The 15,973-nt window shown below is 40.5% G+C and overlaps 1 protein-coding gene across 1 annotated transcript in view; it reads right to left on the minus strand.

The window, feature by feature from the left end:
• Positions 1 to 15,704, minus strand: part of LOC116306789 (xanthine dehydrogenase/oxidase) — a 24,836-nt gene extending 9,132 nt beyond the window's left edge. Inside the window, exons 1-26 of the mRNA XM_089029079.1 lie at positions 15,561 to 15,704; positions 14,178 to 14,250; positions 13,366 to 13,462; positions 13,159 to 13,267; positions 12,552 to 12,678; positions 11,976 to 12,037; positions 11,385 to 11,459; positions 11,053 to 11,133; positions 10,504 to 10,645; positions 9,974 to 10,141; positions 9,753 to 9,829; positions 9,149 to 9,245; positions 8,176 to 8,288; positions 7,414 to 7,604; positions 6,712 to 6,853; positions 6,010 to 6,078; positions 5,424 to 5,541; positions 5,173 to 5,224; positions 4,543 to 4,666; positions 3,828 to 3,947; positions 3,312 to 3,431; positions 2,346 to 2,444; positions 1,210 to 1,273; positions 797 to 866; positions 518 to 605; positions 232 to 318 (exon numbers count right to left, since the gene is read on the minus strand). Coding sequence (XP_088885205.1) covers positions 232 to 318; positions 518 to 605; positions 797 to 866; positions 1,210 to 1,273; positions 2,346 to 2,444; positions 3,312 to 3,431; positions 3,828 to 3,947; positions 4,543 to 4,666; positions 5,173 to 5,224; positions 5,424 to 5,541; positions 6,010 to 6,078; positions 6,712 to 6,853; positions 7,414 to 7,604; positions 8,176 to 8,288; positions 9,149 to 9,245; positions 9,753 to 9,829; positions 9,974 to 10,141; positions 10,504 to 10,645; positions 11,053 to 11,133; positions 11,385 to 11,459; positions 11,976 to 12,037; positions 12,552 to 12,678; positions 13,159 to 13,267; positions 13,366 to 13,462; positions 14,178 to 14,250; positions 15,561 to 15,611 — 2,616 coding nt within the window. The 5' untranslated portion in view covers positions 15,612 to 15,704. The remainder of the gene's footprint in view (positions 1 to 231; positions 319 to 517; positions 606 to 796; positions 867 to 1,209; positions 1,274 to 2,345; positions 2,445 to 3,311; positions 3,432 to 3,827; positions 3,948 to 4,542; positions 4,667 to 5,172; positions 5,225 to 5,423; positions 5,542 to 6,009; positions 6,079 to 6,711; positions 6,854 to 7,413; positions 7,605 to 8,175; positions 8,289 to 9,148; positions 9,246 to 9,752; positions 9,830 to 9,973; positions 10,142 to 10,503; positions 10,646 to 11,052; positions 11,134 to 11,384; positions 11,460 to 11,975; positions 12,038 to 12,551; positions 12,679 to 13,158; positions 13,268 to 13,365; positions 13,463 to 14,177; positions 14,251 to 15,560) is intronic.
• Positions 15,705 to 15,973: the final 269 nt, after the last annotated feature.

Raw genomic sequence — 15,973 nt, forward strand, 5'->3', positions numbered from 1 at the left:
GAATGGTTTTCGTATGAGTGGGAAACATACGGTACTGACTTACAGCACGTACACGGTACGACATGCCGTAACATTGAAATGGCTTTTCATAAGAATGGTTATCGTATGAGTCAGAAACATACGGTACTGACTTACAGAAGTACACGGTACGACATGCCGTAACCTTGACATGGCTTCCCATTGGAAAGATTTAAGGGCATAAAACCAGAATAAGGACACTTCATTGCTTACCAGGATAGAAAGATCGAGAGCTGCTCCCGAGTTACCGAAATAAACGGCTTTAAATGCAACAATTTGACCATCTTTCGAGCATCCGACCTGTGAGAAATAAGTTTAAAGTAGAACTAAACTTTAGATATCCACCACCTTGAGGGTAGATGGAATAAATAACCACAACTAAAGGATAATGTTTCAAAAAGGTAATATATTTATCAGTTCATTTTCATCAATATATTCTATTTAGTCATTGGCATCATTTACGTGTGCGAGCATCCAGTTGGGACAGCGAGTTACCCACCTTGTACTTCACAAGGTAATCCTCGCGATGTCCGCAGTTTTGCATATCGTCATCTCGATCTAGTGCGCATCGAACAGGTTTACCCGTCCTGTGATAATAATAAAAACAGCGGAACTCAATTAGAAACGAATAGAATTGCCGCGAATATGATCATTAATTGTGGACGTGGATCCATTGATCAAGAGGGGACGAGGGGGACGTGCGAAGGAAGGAGGAGGGAGGGGCCGGGGTCCCTACGTATCCTTAGTTGAGGATTGCAACCAAGGAATATGTACTAACTTGTATGCTGCAACAGCAACAGCACATGCCACTTGACTTGCTCTGAAAATCTTTCCTCCAAATGCGCCTCCTGAAGAGATCAGAGTAACTCGAGTGTGAGTAGAGTTAGACGACAGTCAGCTAAAGTTCAAGCTCAAGTTCACTCGGACGGTGAAGATGAAAAAGATGATTATGGTGATGATGATCGTGATGATGATGGTGATGATGATGGTGGTGGTGATGATGATGGTGAGGATGATGGTGAGGATGATGGTGAGGATGATGGCGATGATGATGTTGATGACGATGATGATGGTGATGATGGTTGTGATGATGGTGATGATGGTTGTGATGATGGTGATGATGATGGTGATGATGATAATGATAAGTATTATTATTATAATTAGTTGTAAAATGTATTCTTAGCTCCTTACCAACGTTCTTCGTACGTACTACGATACGATTACTTGGGATATTGAGAACCTGAGATACCGTCCCCTGTCAATCAAATAATCAAAGTTAGCAACTATAGAGCGTTTACACGTGACATCACAGCGGACCATTATGGGGTACCAAAACATTCTATATCCTCCGGGAATTGAACTCTATTTTAATGCAAAAACGTTAACTGTGCAGGACGTTTCTATTGCTTGGTACGCAAATATGGCTGCCTTCTCTAGATGCTCTATTAGTTTTTCTATTACTTTATTGGTGTATGAGTTGAACTAATTGATTCGAATAAAAAAGAATAAGAGCAATGGGCGTAGACTTTATAAAAGTCCTATGTCCCCTTTTTTTACTGGCGGGACTGAGGATTTTTCATTTCTGCTTCGCGCCAAACTTTAGAAAATTCCGTCTGTGAATAAATTATATCAAACAGCCAATGGCGACATTTTTGGTGCGAAACGAAAATCGAATCCCTGAATCGAATATGCTTGCACTTCACGCTCGCTAAATTGTCCTTCCATGGGCAGGGAAAGGAAAGGGCGGACAATCGAATTGTAGCAAGTCTACAATAGGTTGCTATCAATAGACGTCACTTCCGGTAATAGCTACGTTTTTAATGCCTTGTAGAATCTTGGAGGTTGTTTTGATCTCTTGTTTTCTGATTTCATTTCGTGAAAATAGTCAAATAAAATAGTTTGAGGGCTTATTTTAACATGTTTTGACTTAGCATCCGCTAGTTGCCCCTCAGTCAACCGCTTGTTTGCCCCCCAGTCAACTCCAAAAAGTCACGTGATTGATAGTAAGCAATAGGCGCTCTTTTGGGAAGCACGATAACCCCTTAGGGGTCGTTTCTCACCGCTGTAGTCATGGGTCAATCCCTGGACTTAATAATGCTTTCCCATTTCATACCACATGTCATTCTCTCGAGAATTACATTCTTCGTTAGAGATGTGTCCATTCATGTGTTTTATCGTCCGCACCATATTGTTAAACAAAGAGATGATACAGTAGAGAATGACACGTGGTCTGAAATAAGAAAACATGTCCAAGCCGAACACCTCTATTTGCTACACACTACACTATTTCTCTTGACGCGCACTTTATGATAATCAGAACAAGATACCTGTATATAACTAGGAAACTGGGAAGAGCAGTGAATCTCCATCTCATTATTCTCTCCAGGAATGGCCAGCGATGTGTGGGTTTCTATGTAGTAATGGTCCTAAGAAAAGCAACCAGAGTGCAATTGTGTACTTTTACTATTGATTTGAAATGAAATTATAAATGTGAAACCCTTTCTGAAATAGCAAACATGTTGCATTATGGTCTATCTTGGGTACAAATATTATATGATCATACAATAGCGCAGCGCAAGACAAAGGCGAAATTCGGACAAACAAACTTACAAGTTTACTTTCAGCAGATAATTTTCACAGCCGATCGCAGTTGATCTTAGTTTATATGGGTAATTATTGTAACTTTAAGTAAAAATGATAAAATCGGTTCGTATAATCCTCGTAGCGGTTAAACAGAATGCAATGTTTGTCCGAATCTTTAAGCTATTTATAGAATCAGTGCGCTGCGCTATTATATATGAGCCTTTTTCATGCGGAAGCCATGCTGACTGGCAAAATAGATTCCACCACGCATAGCCTCGCATCCAAGTGCTTGAGAATAAATTCATGCGGGTTAAACAAAGGTGCTTATTCTCACGAGAATAAACATGGCTGTTGTGTGATGAAGGTTCATGTTGTTGTTGGTAAGAAGCTACTATATAGACCACAATGCAACCTGTTTATTGAACTCCACAGAAAAGGACGACTGTGTTTTTATACTTTTTAGAAAACACAATATCTTTTATATTTTAACACGACATTCATACTCCTGTATCGAGTTCTACGTACTCAGGGTTAGCCTCGATTTTGTGGAATTTCAAAGTGTTTGTATTGTTGAAGTTGTGCATTCTTTACTTTACCGTTGGTATTTGTGAATATTTAGACACTGACTCGAGGCTAACCCTGAGTAAATGAGTCTGTAATCAAGGAACGCGTGATAACTTGGAACTTGAAACTGGTCTATTTGTTTTTACCTGTCCTCCCACGTACATTTCACCCTCTAACACGTGATCAGCTGCATCAAAACCACTATCCACATCACCGTTAACTATCGAGTGACTTTCCTCGAAGAATGAATTTGCAGCGATAGCGTCCTGAATTAATAATAATAATAGAAAAAAACAAATATTGAATAAACTTAAACCGGCCAACTTCTTCTTCGAAATATCTTACCAACGTATATATTCAGAAAAAATAAAATAAAAAAAGCAAAAACAACAAAAAAACAAAAACAAAAACAAACAAACAACAACAACAACAAAAAAACAATCGCGTGCCGACGTGTATAAAGGCGATGCGCATGATTGACGTAGGCCAATTACCTTGAATTAACTATGCAACCCGTTATTGGTAGCGTGTAACCATTCCCATGAGAATAAAAGGACAAAAGACGAGACCACCATGTTGGTTAACATAACAAAATACACCAAGATCAAATGTTTTGTCAAAATTAACCAAAATGGCGGCTATGACGTCACATGCACCCTCACCTTAATGGTTATAATAGCAGGGAGGTCTTCATAGACAACCTTCACTTTCTTAGCTGCTCTTTGTGCTTCGTCTTTTGTTTCGGCTACAACTGCTGCGATTGGTTGACCAGCATACACAACCTGACACGCACAAAAAAACCAAGATTACTTTATCGATGATAGTGAACAGTAATTTACTTATTAAATATCTTCATTCTCTTTTTGATTGATGATGATTTGAGATTTTGCCCGCAGGCTGGTGCTGCACCAATAGGACCCAGCTAGGGTCCTCTTCGAAGTGCATTACACCAATTTCCAACGGCCGTAAAATCTCCATACCCATCCCACAATCAACCCTTTAAGAAATCATTAGTAAAGGTCAGACACTGAGGGTGGTCACTGCCGGGGTTTCTTTACGTCCTTCGTGGTACTTTTACAGTCCCTCCGTTGCACAGTGAGGTAGTGTGGAGAGACGAGACCGCCATTTTACGTGGTCTTCCGAGCCAGGTGAAGGTCTAACCATTTGAAGTTGTTATTACAAAGGCAGCACCTTCTCCTCAGATATTTTAAGACCCTGAGTATTGGTCCGCCCAGGACTCGAACCACGACCTCCAACACGAAAGTCCGATGCTCAACCAACTAAGCCAACCGAGTGGCGTTCATTTTACGAGACTTTTAAGTTATAGACGACAGAAATTGAAATGATAACACGTGTAGAGGCAACTTTATATCGTACTTTTTCTTTGGCGAAGATTTCCTCGTCTGGTATGACTCCAATATTATTAGTCCCTGGTACATCACTAGCTTGTATTATTGCCTCTACTCCAGGCATGTCTAGTGCTTCCGTCACATCAATGGATCTAATAACAAAAACACAAGAAACAAGCAATCAATAAGGGTTTTAAGTTGGGACGTGTTTTCGGAACAAACTAGTACCAATAGAGGCTTTGTACCATCACGTGACGGCAGCCATGTTAGATGGCAGGACTTATACAATCGAGAGCAAAATTTATCGATTTTATTGTTCTGCTATCTAACCACGGGCATTCCAAGCTGTATTATGGGCGCCGGATTTAGTGATGGTGTATAGTCTCTATATAATAGCTATAAAAAAGGGGGAAATGTTCTCAAATCTTAACCCCCACTTTTAACAATTAAAACATTGGACAACAAATCATGTCATTAAAAAGTGAAGAGAAGATATTTGTACGGAACTACATTTCTTGAACTCGGCCGGTTGTCGCTTTACTATGCGTATGGTTGACGTCACACGCGAGCGCACGCGTTTTTGACGCTCAAGTTCCCGCCAAATCCAAAAAGCCATTCAGTCATGCACGAAGGGTTCAAAAAATTCACACGTACTTACAGGATTTTAGCATGAGCACGATCCGACAGCAATCGGACGATGTATAATTCACCTTAATTTAATAGAGAAACATCAAATTTAAAATACGATCAATTAAAGGCAGTTTTCAATTTAAGAATAGCAAATATATAATAAACTATGAATAAAAATCCTGAAAAAATAAATAACAATCAGTTCTGTTCGTTATTAGAATAATGGGACCTAAACTTCCAAAATGTTGTAGTATTTTTTTAAGAGACGTTGGGAATTACCTCTTCTTTGGGGAATATCATCGACAAACTGAGCTACACCGGTTGCCCGTTCAATAGCCGTCGTATGTGCCAAAGGGCGGCCAATCATATCCTCTTCTTTCTGAGAGTCTTCAGCTGGCTATACATGAAATGACCGAAACGAGTAAACTAAGTTCGCTGTTATAATACGGTACAATTAATGATGCTGTCAGTGCTTCTAAATAGCACCCACGGAATCGATAAATTTCCTGCACGACAATATAACATTTTGGTGGACGTCAATCAGCGTGTTTACATGACAATGTTGGAAAACGCAAAGTTTTCAAGGGCACGTGTCAATGGAATACCAAGGAAACGCCTTAATTAATCGACATGATTCCGCGCGTGCTATTCTGTAGTCTCCCTCGCATGTGACGATATAGCCGCCATGCTGTCTAACTTGAACTAAAGATTTGGTCTAGGTTTGTTTTAATATTTCAACCAACATGACGGCCATGCCTTTGATTTTATGCATGTGACTTCATAGCCGCCATCTTGGTTGACTTGAATATATAAGATTTGGTGTTCAGCAATTAAGAAATATGCCTACTGATATTGGTATTTGTACCTCAAATGTTTGTGAACTCTTGAAGGGAATAGATACTTGTTCCGTCATAGGTTGGTCATTGGTAATCACCTGGTTAGATGAAATATCATATCAAATGTCAATGTCTTCAAACCATACTATAAACATACGGCATTTACCAGCATTGAGCCAAGTGAAATAATCAATATACTGGTACCGGCTGTCTGTAGTGACTTGGGGGGGAGGGGGAGGGGGGAGGGTGACGTGGGGGGAAGGGGGGGGGGGGGGAGGTGAGGGCGTGACTCGTGACTCCGGGGTAAAAGTATAGGGTATGCTCCTCGTATCTCTAAGGAGTAATAAAATTCAGCGATTTTATATCTTTTAGGGTTTTAAAATTCAAAATTTAGAATTTCGGCAATTTTTGGTATCTTTTTGGGGTTAAAAATCGTCCAACCATGCCCTTTTAAAGGAATTCCGGTATCTTTTAGGGGTATTTTTGAAAATTTCCGACGAGCATATCGATACTTTTACCCCGTCAATCCACCCCCCCCCCCCCCCCACGGGCTATTTCTATACACAAATACGTTGTATAGTAAACAGAGTGTAAAGAGACATTATAACCATTGTTCAATGCTGGAAATTGAGTCGAGGTACGCGAGTACAAAATCCCGGAGTACCCTATTAGATGTTGTGAGTCCGGATATTTCCAGGGAAAGACCGCAACATGTTTCATCAGCTACTTACGTTAGACACATCCGAGTAGAACTTGAAGAAAAAGCCTTGGATCAAGGATTGTCTGTATTCCACTTGTCCAAGATCTACTGCGAGTACAAGTTCTTCTTGGAGTTGAGTCAAGGCGTGAGAAACGATAGATTCATCCCAGGCCCTATTAAAAAAAATACCAAACTGGAATGCTGATTCTTTAAAAACATTTACTAGCGTAACACAAAACAATCTCAATTCCAGCAACTTATTTCCAATGATTGATAGAATACAAAGTAAATAAGTGCAAATACATTAATATTTAAAGAGTTTGAGTAAAATGGAAAAAAAGAGAACAGATATAGATTGTGGACGACTCCCAAAGTAGTATAAGCTTACAAATTGGGTGTAGTAATTAGAAAAGGTAAAAAAACACTGAATAACAAGATCATAGGAAAAGGGCCACAGATTTGTTAAGCACTGGCAATAGTCCCTTCCACAGTTCTCTGCGCCATCTTGAAAGGTAGCCGTGCCTTTGCATCGAAGCGAGAAAAACGGTGAGCTTGGACAATTATTCACAAGTCTCTATCATTGCAAGCTCACCGTTCGTCTGGCTTCGATGCAAAGGCACGGCTACCTTTCAAAATGGCGCATGGAACGCAAAACGATGCCGATTTTTAAACTTTCGTTGCATTCTGCATCGCACACAACACACTTGCATCGAGTGTCCTTGCCGTAGCTCACCTGCCCTTGATTGATTCCATTGCTTTCCTTGCTATTACAGTAGTACTACCAACACCACCATACACTATCATACTATCCACAACACTGTATCCATTGTCCTTCTTGTCCAAATGAACTCTGAAAGCAGCGTTGACTATGGCCGTGTCGTTGGCATGGCGACGTGATTGGCGATAGAAGGATATATACTCTGACTGCCAGAGAAAAATACACGAAAGAATATTGTTGAAAATTTGATCAATTAATCAATTGAAAAATGTTAAGCAACATGAACGCCTTCCAGTCTTAAGGATCAGAGGAAGATAGGAAGGTCTCAGTGTACATGTGAGGTCACCCTCGTTGAATAAAGTTGGTCATTATAAGATCATTCCTGAGAGAGCTCAAAAGACGACAACTGGCATCAGTGCGTCCCATTTTAGTATATCTTTTCATGTATCGATGTTTTCTGTCACTGGCTCGCACGAGAGATGACTGATCTATAGCTAGTGACAATGCGAGTCGTGGTTGCTAAAGATCGGTTCAACTTTTGAAATCTTCCACTTTTAGAAACGTTTTCAAATGTCTTCGCTATGGGTGGCCAAAAGCGCGAACCGGAGAACACAAAATGGAGGAAAAAGTATGCGTTTTCGCACGAAAAAATATATAGCGTCTTTGGTCCTTACCCTAAATTTCCCACTTATAAGGAATCAAAAACTTGATGAGATCTGGTCATGAATACTTTGCCTACCCTACGATTAAATTTTATATAGAAGTAACTGAACTTACGGGATTAGTAGTGAATGGAATGTGCACGGAGAACAGAATCTCATTATCAGCCAAAGAAGTTTTACCAGGAGACAATAAGAATTTATCGTCACACAAAATGGTACGTTTTTGTCCTTAAAATAAAATAAAGGTCAAATTAACAACTGAGAACTGCCAGCATTTCTCTAGGTCGTGTAGCATGGGTTGTTTATGCTACTAAGGCGCCTTAGTAGTCCTCTCATCAATGGATCAAACCCACTTGGGTGTTTTGCCCATTTCAGACCACGTGTCATTCTCCTGACAAAAAGATTCTTTGTTTGAGTCGTATCCATATTCATGTGTCTTTTCATGCGCAACCATTAAACAAAGAAATGATACTCTAGGGAATGACACTTGTCATGAAAAGAGAAAACAGGAGTCCCGTCCAAGAAAGTATGCGAGTTGAGTTTGTTTGATGTTGATCTCTTCTATGCTACGAGGGTTTACTCCGAGTTCTCCGGTTTTCTTCCAGTCCGTAAAAATTGACATGTGAGTTGAGAGTATCAGTATCAAGAGAATATTCTCTTGGTATTATTTTATATTCAAATGTAGTAAGGAACGCGTGTGGAGGATACACGGCCCCACAAGTTTCTAGCTTTAAAGCCTATCGTGTATGAATAAAAAGATTATTATTGTACATTTTCCTATACCCCAGAACATTTATGATTCCTTTTTTCACAAATTCAAATTGAAAAAAACTATGGCAATATATTCACAAGCAGCACGTGACGCTACTCGTATAGAGGCTTTTCGAATATCGTCACATGACTGCAGCCATGTTAGATGGCAGGAACGATACAATTGTTTTACGAGAAAGAATTCAATTCTCTAGAGCAATGGGATTTTATTGTTATGCCATCTAACCACAGGCAGTCAAAGATGTGTTATGGGCACTGGCACGTGATGTTGCAAAGCCTTCCGCCCTATTGATGTTTTTTAAAAATCTATTATTTACCTTCTGTGGAGATTGCCACTAAATGAGCTCCTACGGCTATCAGAACAGTATTGAGGTCGGATGTCGATGAAGCAGGCAGAATATTGCTACTAATTGACTTTGTAAATAATAAAATACTGGTTAGATAATAGTGAATACCAGCGGTGAAAGGAGGGAGGTTTTATGTTATTTGTGAAGTTTTATCTTTTCCATGTGTAGAAAAAAGACGAGAAGGTTTACTCGATGGCTTGGTGGGATCCAGTGGTTTTGGCGGGAAAACGCGCGCGTGCGCCCCAGCAACTCTCCCTGCGCCGCGCCACTGCGTATCTTTGTATATAAGCAAGAGAATATGACTGAAGTGATCTTACTTTATATTCTCTTGATATATAAGCCATTCCAAGGCCGAGGAAAAAACCTTTTGGTCGAGTTGCCATTGCAATGCATTGTGGAATTGCTTTTTTGGGGACGAAATCTAGACGCCATCGATCTATGTCTCCAAATGCAATGCAACGGCAACTCGACCCAGTTTATCCCCTTAACCTTAGAATAGCTAATGGGAGCGTCATTAGAATGGCAAATCTAAGGGTTTGAATCAAAAGAAACCATTTTCACAGTGAATTCATACCATTGCGTGTTTTATCTGTACGCTTCCATATAGTGCAACCATTTTGAGCATCGCTGACAAACTTCTGGTTTTGTTCTCTGCAAATAGAAACGAAAGAAAAGATTAACAACGAAATTCGTAAAATAAGACCACTCAGCACTGATCCAACATGATCCTTTTTTCTGGTTGGTTTTTGACTGCAGAGTAAATAAAGTTTTACAAATACTCTTACTGGACGTTACCTTGAGAACTTTGAATTACATCACGGAGAGTGGACTCCAAAGTTGCCATAGAAACAGCAGCACCAAATGTCACTCCTTTCTCATCGACTTTGACGGCGTTTAACTCAGGGATGTGTGAGAGTGACAAGACTGTTGTAGGGTTCTCCTTACTTGAATTCTTTCCAAAGCCTGAAAATGGGATTAATAATGAAAATATGTTATTTTATCTGTCTCCATATTTATCCTGATTACTGAATAGAGGTGGTCCAAGGTTTGTTTGTTCCTTGCTGGGTCGCTAGAGTGTCATCAGTTTTGATGCTTAACTAGCTAGAGCAATTTTCCTATGACCTATGACGGTGAGAAAGCTACGGTACTGACTAACTGCAGCACGTACACGGTACGACATGCCGTAAAATTGAAATGGCTTCCCATAAGCCTGAAGCGAGATGACGTTTTACCCCCGACTCTATACCATAATAGTTTTTAAAATTCTTTCATATTAAAATTTTTGATTCCTTAGAAGATACAGGAACAATAGTCATCATAATCACCTGCTCCAATCATGCCGGCAAGAGCTATCGCCGCTGGATAAGATTTCTTCAGATCCAGAGCTTCTTTCAACGACGAAGGGCGCAACCATCTCACAAAGGTCCCCTTGATATCTAGACTGCTTGGCTTTGTCGACTTGTCAAGCTATTAAAAAATATTTAGAAATTGAACAGAATTTTTGGTGCATGCTTATTGTAATAGTGACATGGTAGAAGGGGCAAAAAATAAAAAATTAAAAATTAAAAAATAAATAAATAAATAAATAAATAAAAAAAAGGAGTAAAGGAGCTCCAGTAAAGACAATGGACTACTTTGACGATGTGGCTATCTTGAATCGTAATGCATTATGGGTCGTCCAGGGGTTATAAACAGCTCAACATAAGAGAATACAACAAAAGATGAATAAGACGGCTCATCGATCACCTTTACCCATAAAAGAAAGACAAACACACGAAACTCTCTCTATATTTTTTCATGTTTTGTTTTGCCCCCTGGCAAGATGGCCACCGTATCATCGAAGTAGCCCATTTCAAGGTCGTTACTTTTCTTACCATAAGTTCTGGGGGAAATATCAGTTCTTGTGATGGATCGTAAGGCTTCAATGAACTCAAGTCAAACAGGCAACACGATGTCTATGAAGGATATAAGAACAGAAACACTTAGATTAATGTCCAAAACAACTAATACAATAATGTTTTCCCACTTCAGACCACGTGTCATTCCCTATAGAGTAGCATTTCTTTGTTTAACGGTTGCCTATGAGCAGAATCTTATTCTCAAGAGAATGACACGTAAGTCTGAATTGTGGAAACATTACACCCTAGAAAAAGAGGTCTCTCTCTCTCTTTCGAAAAAAAAAAAAAAAAAAAAAAATCGGACTTACATCGTGTTTAGATTCTGGTTTGTTCTTGCAACAAGAGGAATCATCTGAGCAGGGGCCACGCTGACAACAGAGGTCCTTGAACAAGAAAATACATGGATGTTTTTTTGTACAATTAAAGGTCGGAATAAAACTAAACTTTTATTGCATAAAAAAATCAGTACGTCGGTAAAAGTGGATGTAAAGCCGACGTACTTTCATCCATCCAGCGTTTGTACGTACAGCGTAGGTAAATAGAGAGACCTTAAGCATCAGGTTTAACGCTAACCGCTAGAGATCGGGCCCAGAAACGTGGAGAAACATTTAGCATCAATTGAATTCAATATGGCGGCTCTTCCAGCAACGAGTTCGTTATGACGCCTTGCTAAATGTAGAAAGTTTGAAGGAAAACGCCTGCCGTCGACCTGTAGTTTGAGGTTTGCGGTACCTAGCAAAAGGTCGTGCTAAAGGTCTCGAATACCGAAGTCGCGACGTCTAACCAATGAATCCAGGGTAAACGTGTATACATTATACGGTAACGCCTACTTAAATGCCGACAAGTAACGTAATACCGTCCTATAAAAGCTTTCTGTTCTCATTATTGCACTTAAATACCTTAGCAAATGTTTTGAAGCCATCATAGATGGATCTATAACCAGTACAACGACAAAGGTGACCTGAGATAAGAAATAGAAACTCATAATATCTTATTAACTTAGGCATCACATATGATTGCAGACATACATTACATCATCTCATGTGTTAGAGAGAGCTACATGAAAAAAAGCTAAGGGGAATTAGGAAAGAAGGAAGGAAGGGAAGGAGGAAGGAAGGAAGGGAGGAAGGAAGGATGGAAGGATGAAAGGAAGGAAGGAAGGTGGAAGGAAGGAAGCTAGGAAGCTAGGAAAGAAGGAAAGAAGGGAGGGAGGGAGGGAGGAAGGAAGGGAGGGAGGGAGGAAGGAAGGGAGGGAGGGAGGAAGGAAGGAAGGGAGGAAGGAAGGAAGGGAGGAAGGAAGGATGGAAGGAAGGAAGATAGGAAGCTAGGAAAGAAGGAAGGAAGGAAGGTGGGAAGGAAGGAAGGAAGGAAGGAAGGAAGGAAGGAAGGAAGGAAGGAAGGAAGGAAGGAAGGAAGGAAGGAAGGAAGGAAGGAAGGATGGAAGGAAGGATGGAAGGAAGTTTGGTTTTTCATACCTTCCATGGCAGTCTCAATATCTTTCAGTGAAGGTGTTGGGTTGTTCCTGAGAACAGCGTACATGGACATTACCATACCAGGTGTACAGAAGCCACATTGAACACCATGGGCTTTGGATATACGTTCCTGAATGATAAAAAACACCAATGGCAACGCGATTATCAGTCATTGACTTGGAGTCAATCGGCGAGCTGGTCTGTCGGACGGACTGTCTGTCTGTCTGTCTGTCTATCTGTCTATCTGTCTGTCTGTCTGTCTGTCGGTTGGTCGGTCGGACAGTCGGCCTTAGAATGCTCTTTATTAAAATCAACTATAAAGAAGCAGGACGTGTATAGAAGAGTGCTTCTCGACATTAGGTTCTCGAGTGGTTTGCCAATCCCCAAGTACTTCATAACTCCACACAGCACAGCACAGCACAGCACAGCAAGCAAGTTTTTATGTTTTATTTCTTTTATAAGATACAAATAACAATAACAGTTATTTTGGATATGAAAGACACAACACAAATTGAGCTCGCGTGCTATGTGCTTTCATGAAGCACGCTCTCCCAACCAATCAACACGCAAGGCTTATAATACAGTTATTATATATTATTTGTTTTCTTACTTGTACTGGATGGATTTGGGTTCTGGTACTACCAATGCCTTCCACTGTTGTGATTGCCAGGCCATCCACCGATGCCAGTGGTGTTATACAAGCATTGATGGAAAAATGACTATGATTAAATGACAAGGAGTTAAGTCAATTGCAAGAACATGCCGTAGGCCCTTTCTACACCCTCCCCCTTCATTTAAGAAACGTTTCTATAGTTACCTTATTTTGTCGCTCTCAGGATTGTAACGTGAAAGCATAACTGCGCATGCGCCACATCCTCCCTCGGCACAGCTTTGTTTGCTTCCTACTAGACCAACTTTAATGCAAACTCATTAAAAAAAAAAAAGTAAAAACACTTTTAAAATGATTATGAGGAGGATGAGGATGGCGATAATGATGCAGTGGTGGTGGTCGGTGCAGTGGTGTTAGTCGCAGTGGTCGTGGATCGTGCAGTGGTGGTGGTGGTGGTGGTGTGCAGTGGTGGTGCAGTGGTGGTGGTGCAGTGGTGGTGCAGTGGTGGTGGTGGTGGTGTGCAGTGGTGGTGGTGGTGCAGGGTGGTGGTGGTTGCAGTGGTGGTGGTGGTGGTGCAGGGTGGTGGTGCAGTGGTGGTGGGTGGTGGTGCAGGGTGGTGGTGGTGGTGCAGTGGTGGTGGTGCAGGGTGGTGGTGGTGGTGGTGGTGGTGGCAGTGGTGGGGTGGTGTGGTGGCAGTGGTGGTGGTGGTGCGGTGGTGGTGGTGGTGGTGCAGTGGTGGTGCAGTGGTGGTGCAGTGTGGTGGTGAAGTGTGTGGTGGTGAAGTGGTGGGGTGAAGATGGTGGTGGTGAAGTGGTGGTGGTTGAAGTGGTGGTGGTGCAGGGTGGTGGTGGTGGTGCAGTGGTGGTGTTGGTGTTGCAGTGGTGGTGGTGGTGGTGAAGATGATGAGTAAGGATGGTAATGTTAGTAATGATGATGATGAACGATAAATGATGATGAAGATGAAAATGATAATGTTATTAGTGATGATGTCAATGATGGATGTCTTGATCAAAGGATACGAGTTTCTCTCAGGTACACCACCAAAGGCATGTCTGGTTGTCGTCCTTGTTCATCACTACAACGAACCACCCTCTGGAAAAAATAAAAGAATAAAATTAATTAATTACTTTCCATGCGCAATCATCGGTTCACTGGCAACACCGTTAAACACATTTAACTATTCTTAATGCAGTTAGGATTGACAAAACATAATCCCTAAACCTTAAATCTGACTTTCCATTATAGACCTAATCCGATCCCACTCGCCGTCAATCCGCTTACTGGCGTTTGTATATAGCACACTATAATCGAATAGCCATGAGTTTTTGTGCTTTAGCTCAGTAGTTCAGCTAAGAAGCTAATCATGCAGGTCACTAGTCTCCACCACAGCCGCTTTCACTGTCGTCACGCAACGCTGAAAGAAAGCGTTGCGTGGCAACACTGAAAGCGGCTGTTGGGGAGACTAGAAGGTCACAGAACCGTAAAAATTGAACTCAGACATTTGCATTTTAACTCTAAAAAGTTACGCTTAATCCGTTACCAAGTACTCGACCTAATGCGTCTGCTAAATTTACTAGGTCTAACGCATCAGCTTACAATGATGCAACTTTTAGCATTTCTATTATCCAAATTCATAGCTGGCTACTTTGCTCGTACAAAAGTTGAAAAATTCAAAACAGGACGTCATTATTACTCGCAGCATATAGAGTTTCGAACAATGAAATTCAACTACAAATGTTTGTACAATGATTATCGTTTTACCAGTTTGTTTTCAATCATTTCTGGACTATATATTATAAATATAGAGTGCACGCACTAAACCGTGAACATTAAATAGTACTAATTAGTACTATTTCATACAGAATCCTTTGTTTTCTATTGTTTAATTATCACTATTTAGTGCTAAAAATTAGTATTTGTTTCACGGATTTAGTGTGAGCACTCTAATAATGCAAATATTGATATTATCTATTTCTTAAACCACAAAAAAGCTCTTCGCACAGATTTTGGTATAAAAGTAACACGAATTTTTCTGTTTTCTAGTGCCTTGTGATCAATAGGGTCAATACTATGGAGGTATAGTCTGTTGATTTCAATTATAATAATTGGTATAATAAGACAAATAAATCGTTTTAGTCGATTTATGTTTTTTCATTCTTATGTTCAATAAATCTTCAAAGACTTTGAGAAACACAGTAGAAATAAATATATATATATAAATAACAAGTTGTAAAGTAGCTATATGTTCTGTTTCGATACGGTAATTAAGTGAACAGCATCAGAAGATAGGAGATTTATTCCTCCCACATCGTTCTTCAAAGCCGTTTCTGTCGCTAAAAGATATACAAAAGCACATTCCTCCTACATACTCGAAAATACTCTGAATAAGAATGAACGTGTACCTTTTTACCATTGACAAAGAAAACTAGTTCACTTTTGGCAGCCATTTTCATTCAGCTCTTGATCATCGTGTGTAGATATGATTCGTTACGCTTTATGACTGACACAACACGAATACTGCATGGGCTGGGCACAGACATTTGAAGTTTTTTTTACTCCTCCCCAGTCCCCAGTCGATATAATGATTCATAAGATACAATGAATCATTGACATGAACTGAGTGCTATGTATAAGTTCTCCCTTTTGCACTAAGACCATGTCAGGGGCGGATGGATCTAGAGGAGGGGTGCAGGGAGAGCGCACCCCTCTCCATCTAGATGAGCTGATATCTACTGCATTACTGGTGTTCGATTTTTGTAATCAAAGGGCGCACCCACGCTCCTAAAACGAAAATCCTGGATAGTGCACCAGTCCC

The sequence above is a fragment of the Actinia tenebrosa genome, unplaced genomic scaffold (genome assembly GCF_029948245.1).
Source record: "Actinia tenebrosa isolate PJP-AT-01 unplaced genomic scaffold, QUT_ActTen_1.0 PGA_scaffold13__45_contigs__length_12533684, whole genome shotgun sequence".
NCBI classification, from domain to species: Eukaryota; Metazoa; Cnidaria; class Anthozoa; order Actiniaria; family Actiniidae; genus Actinia; species Actinia tenebrosa.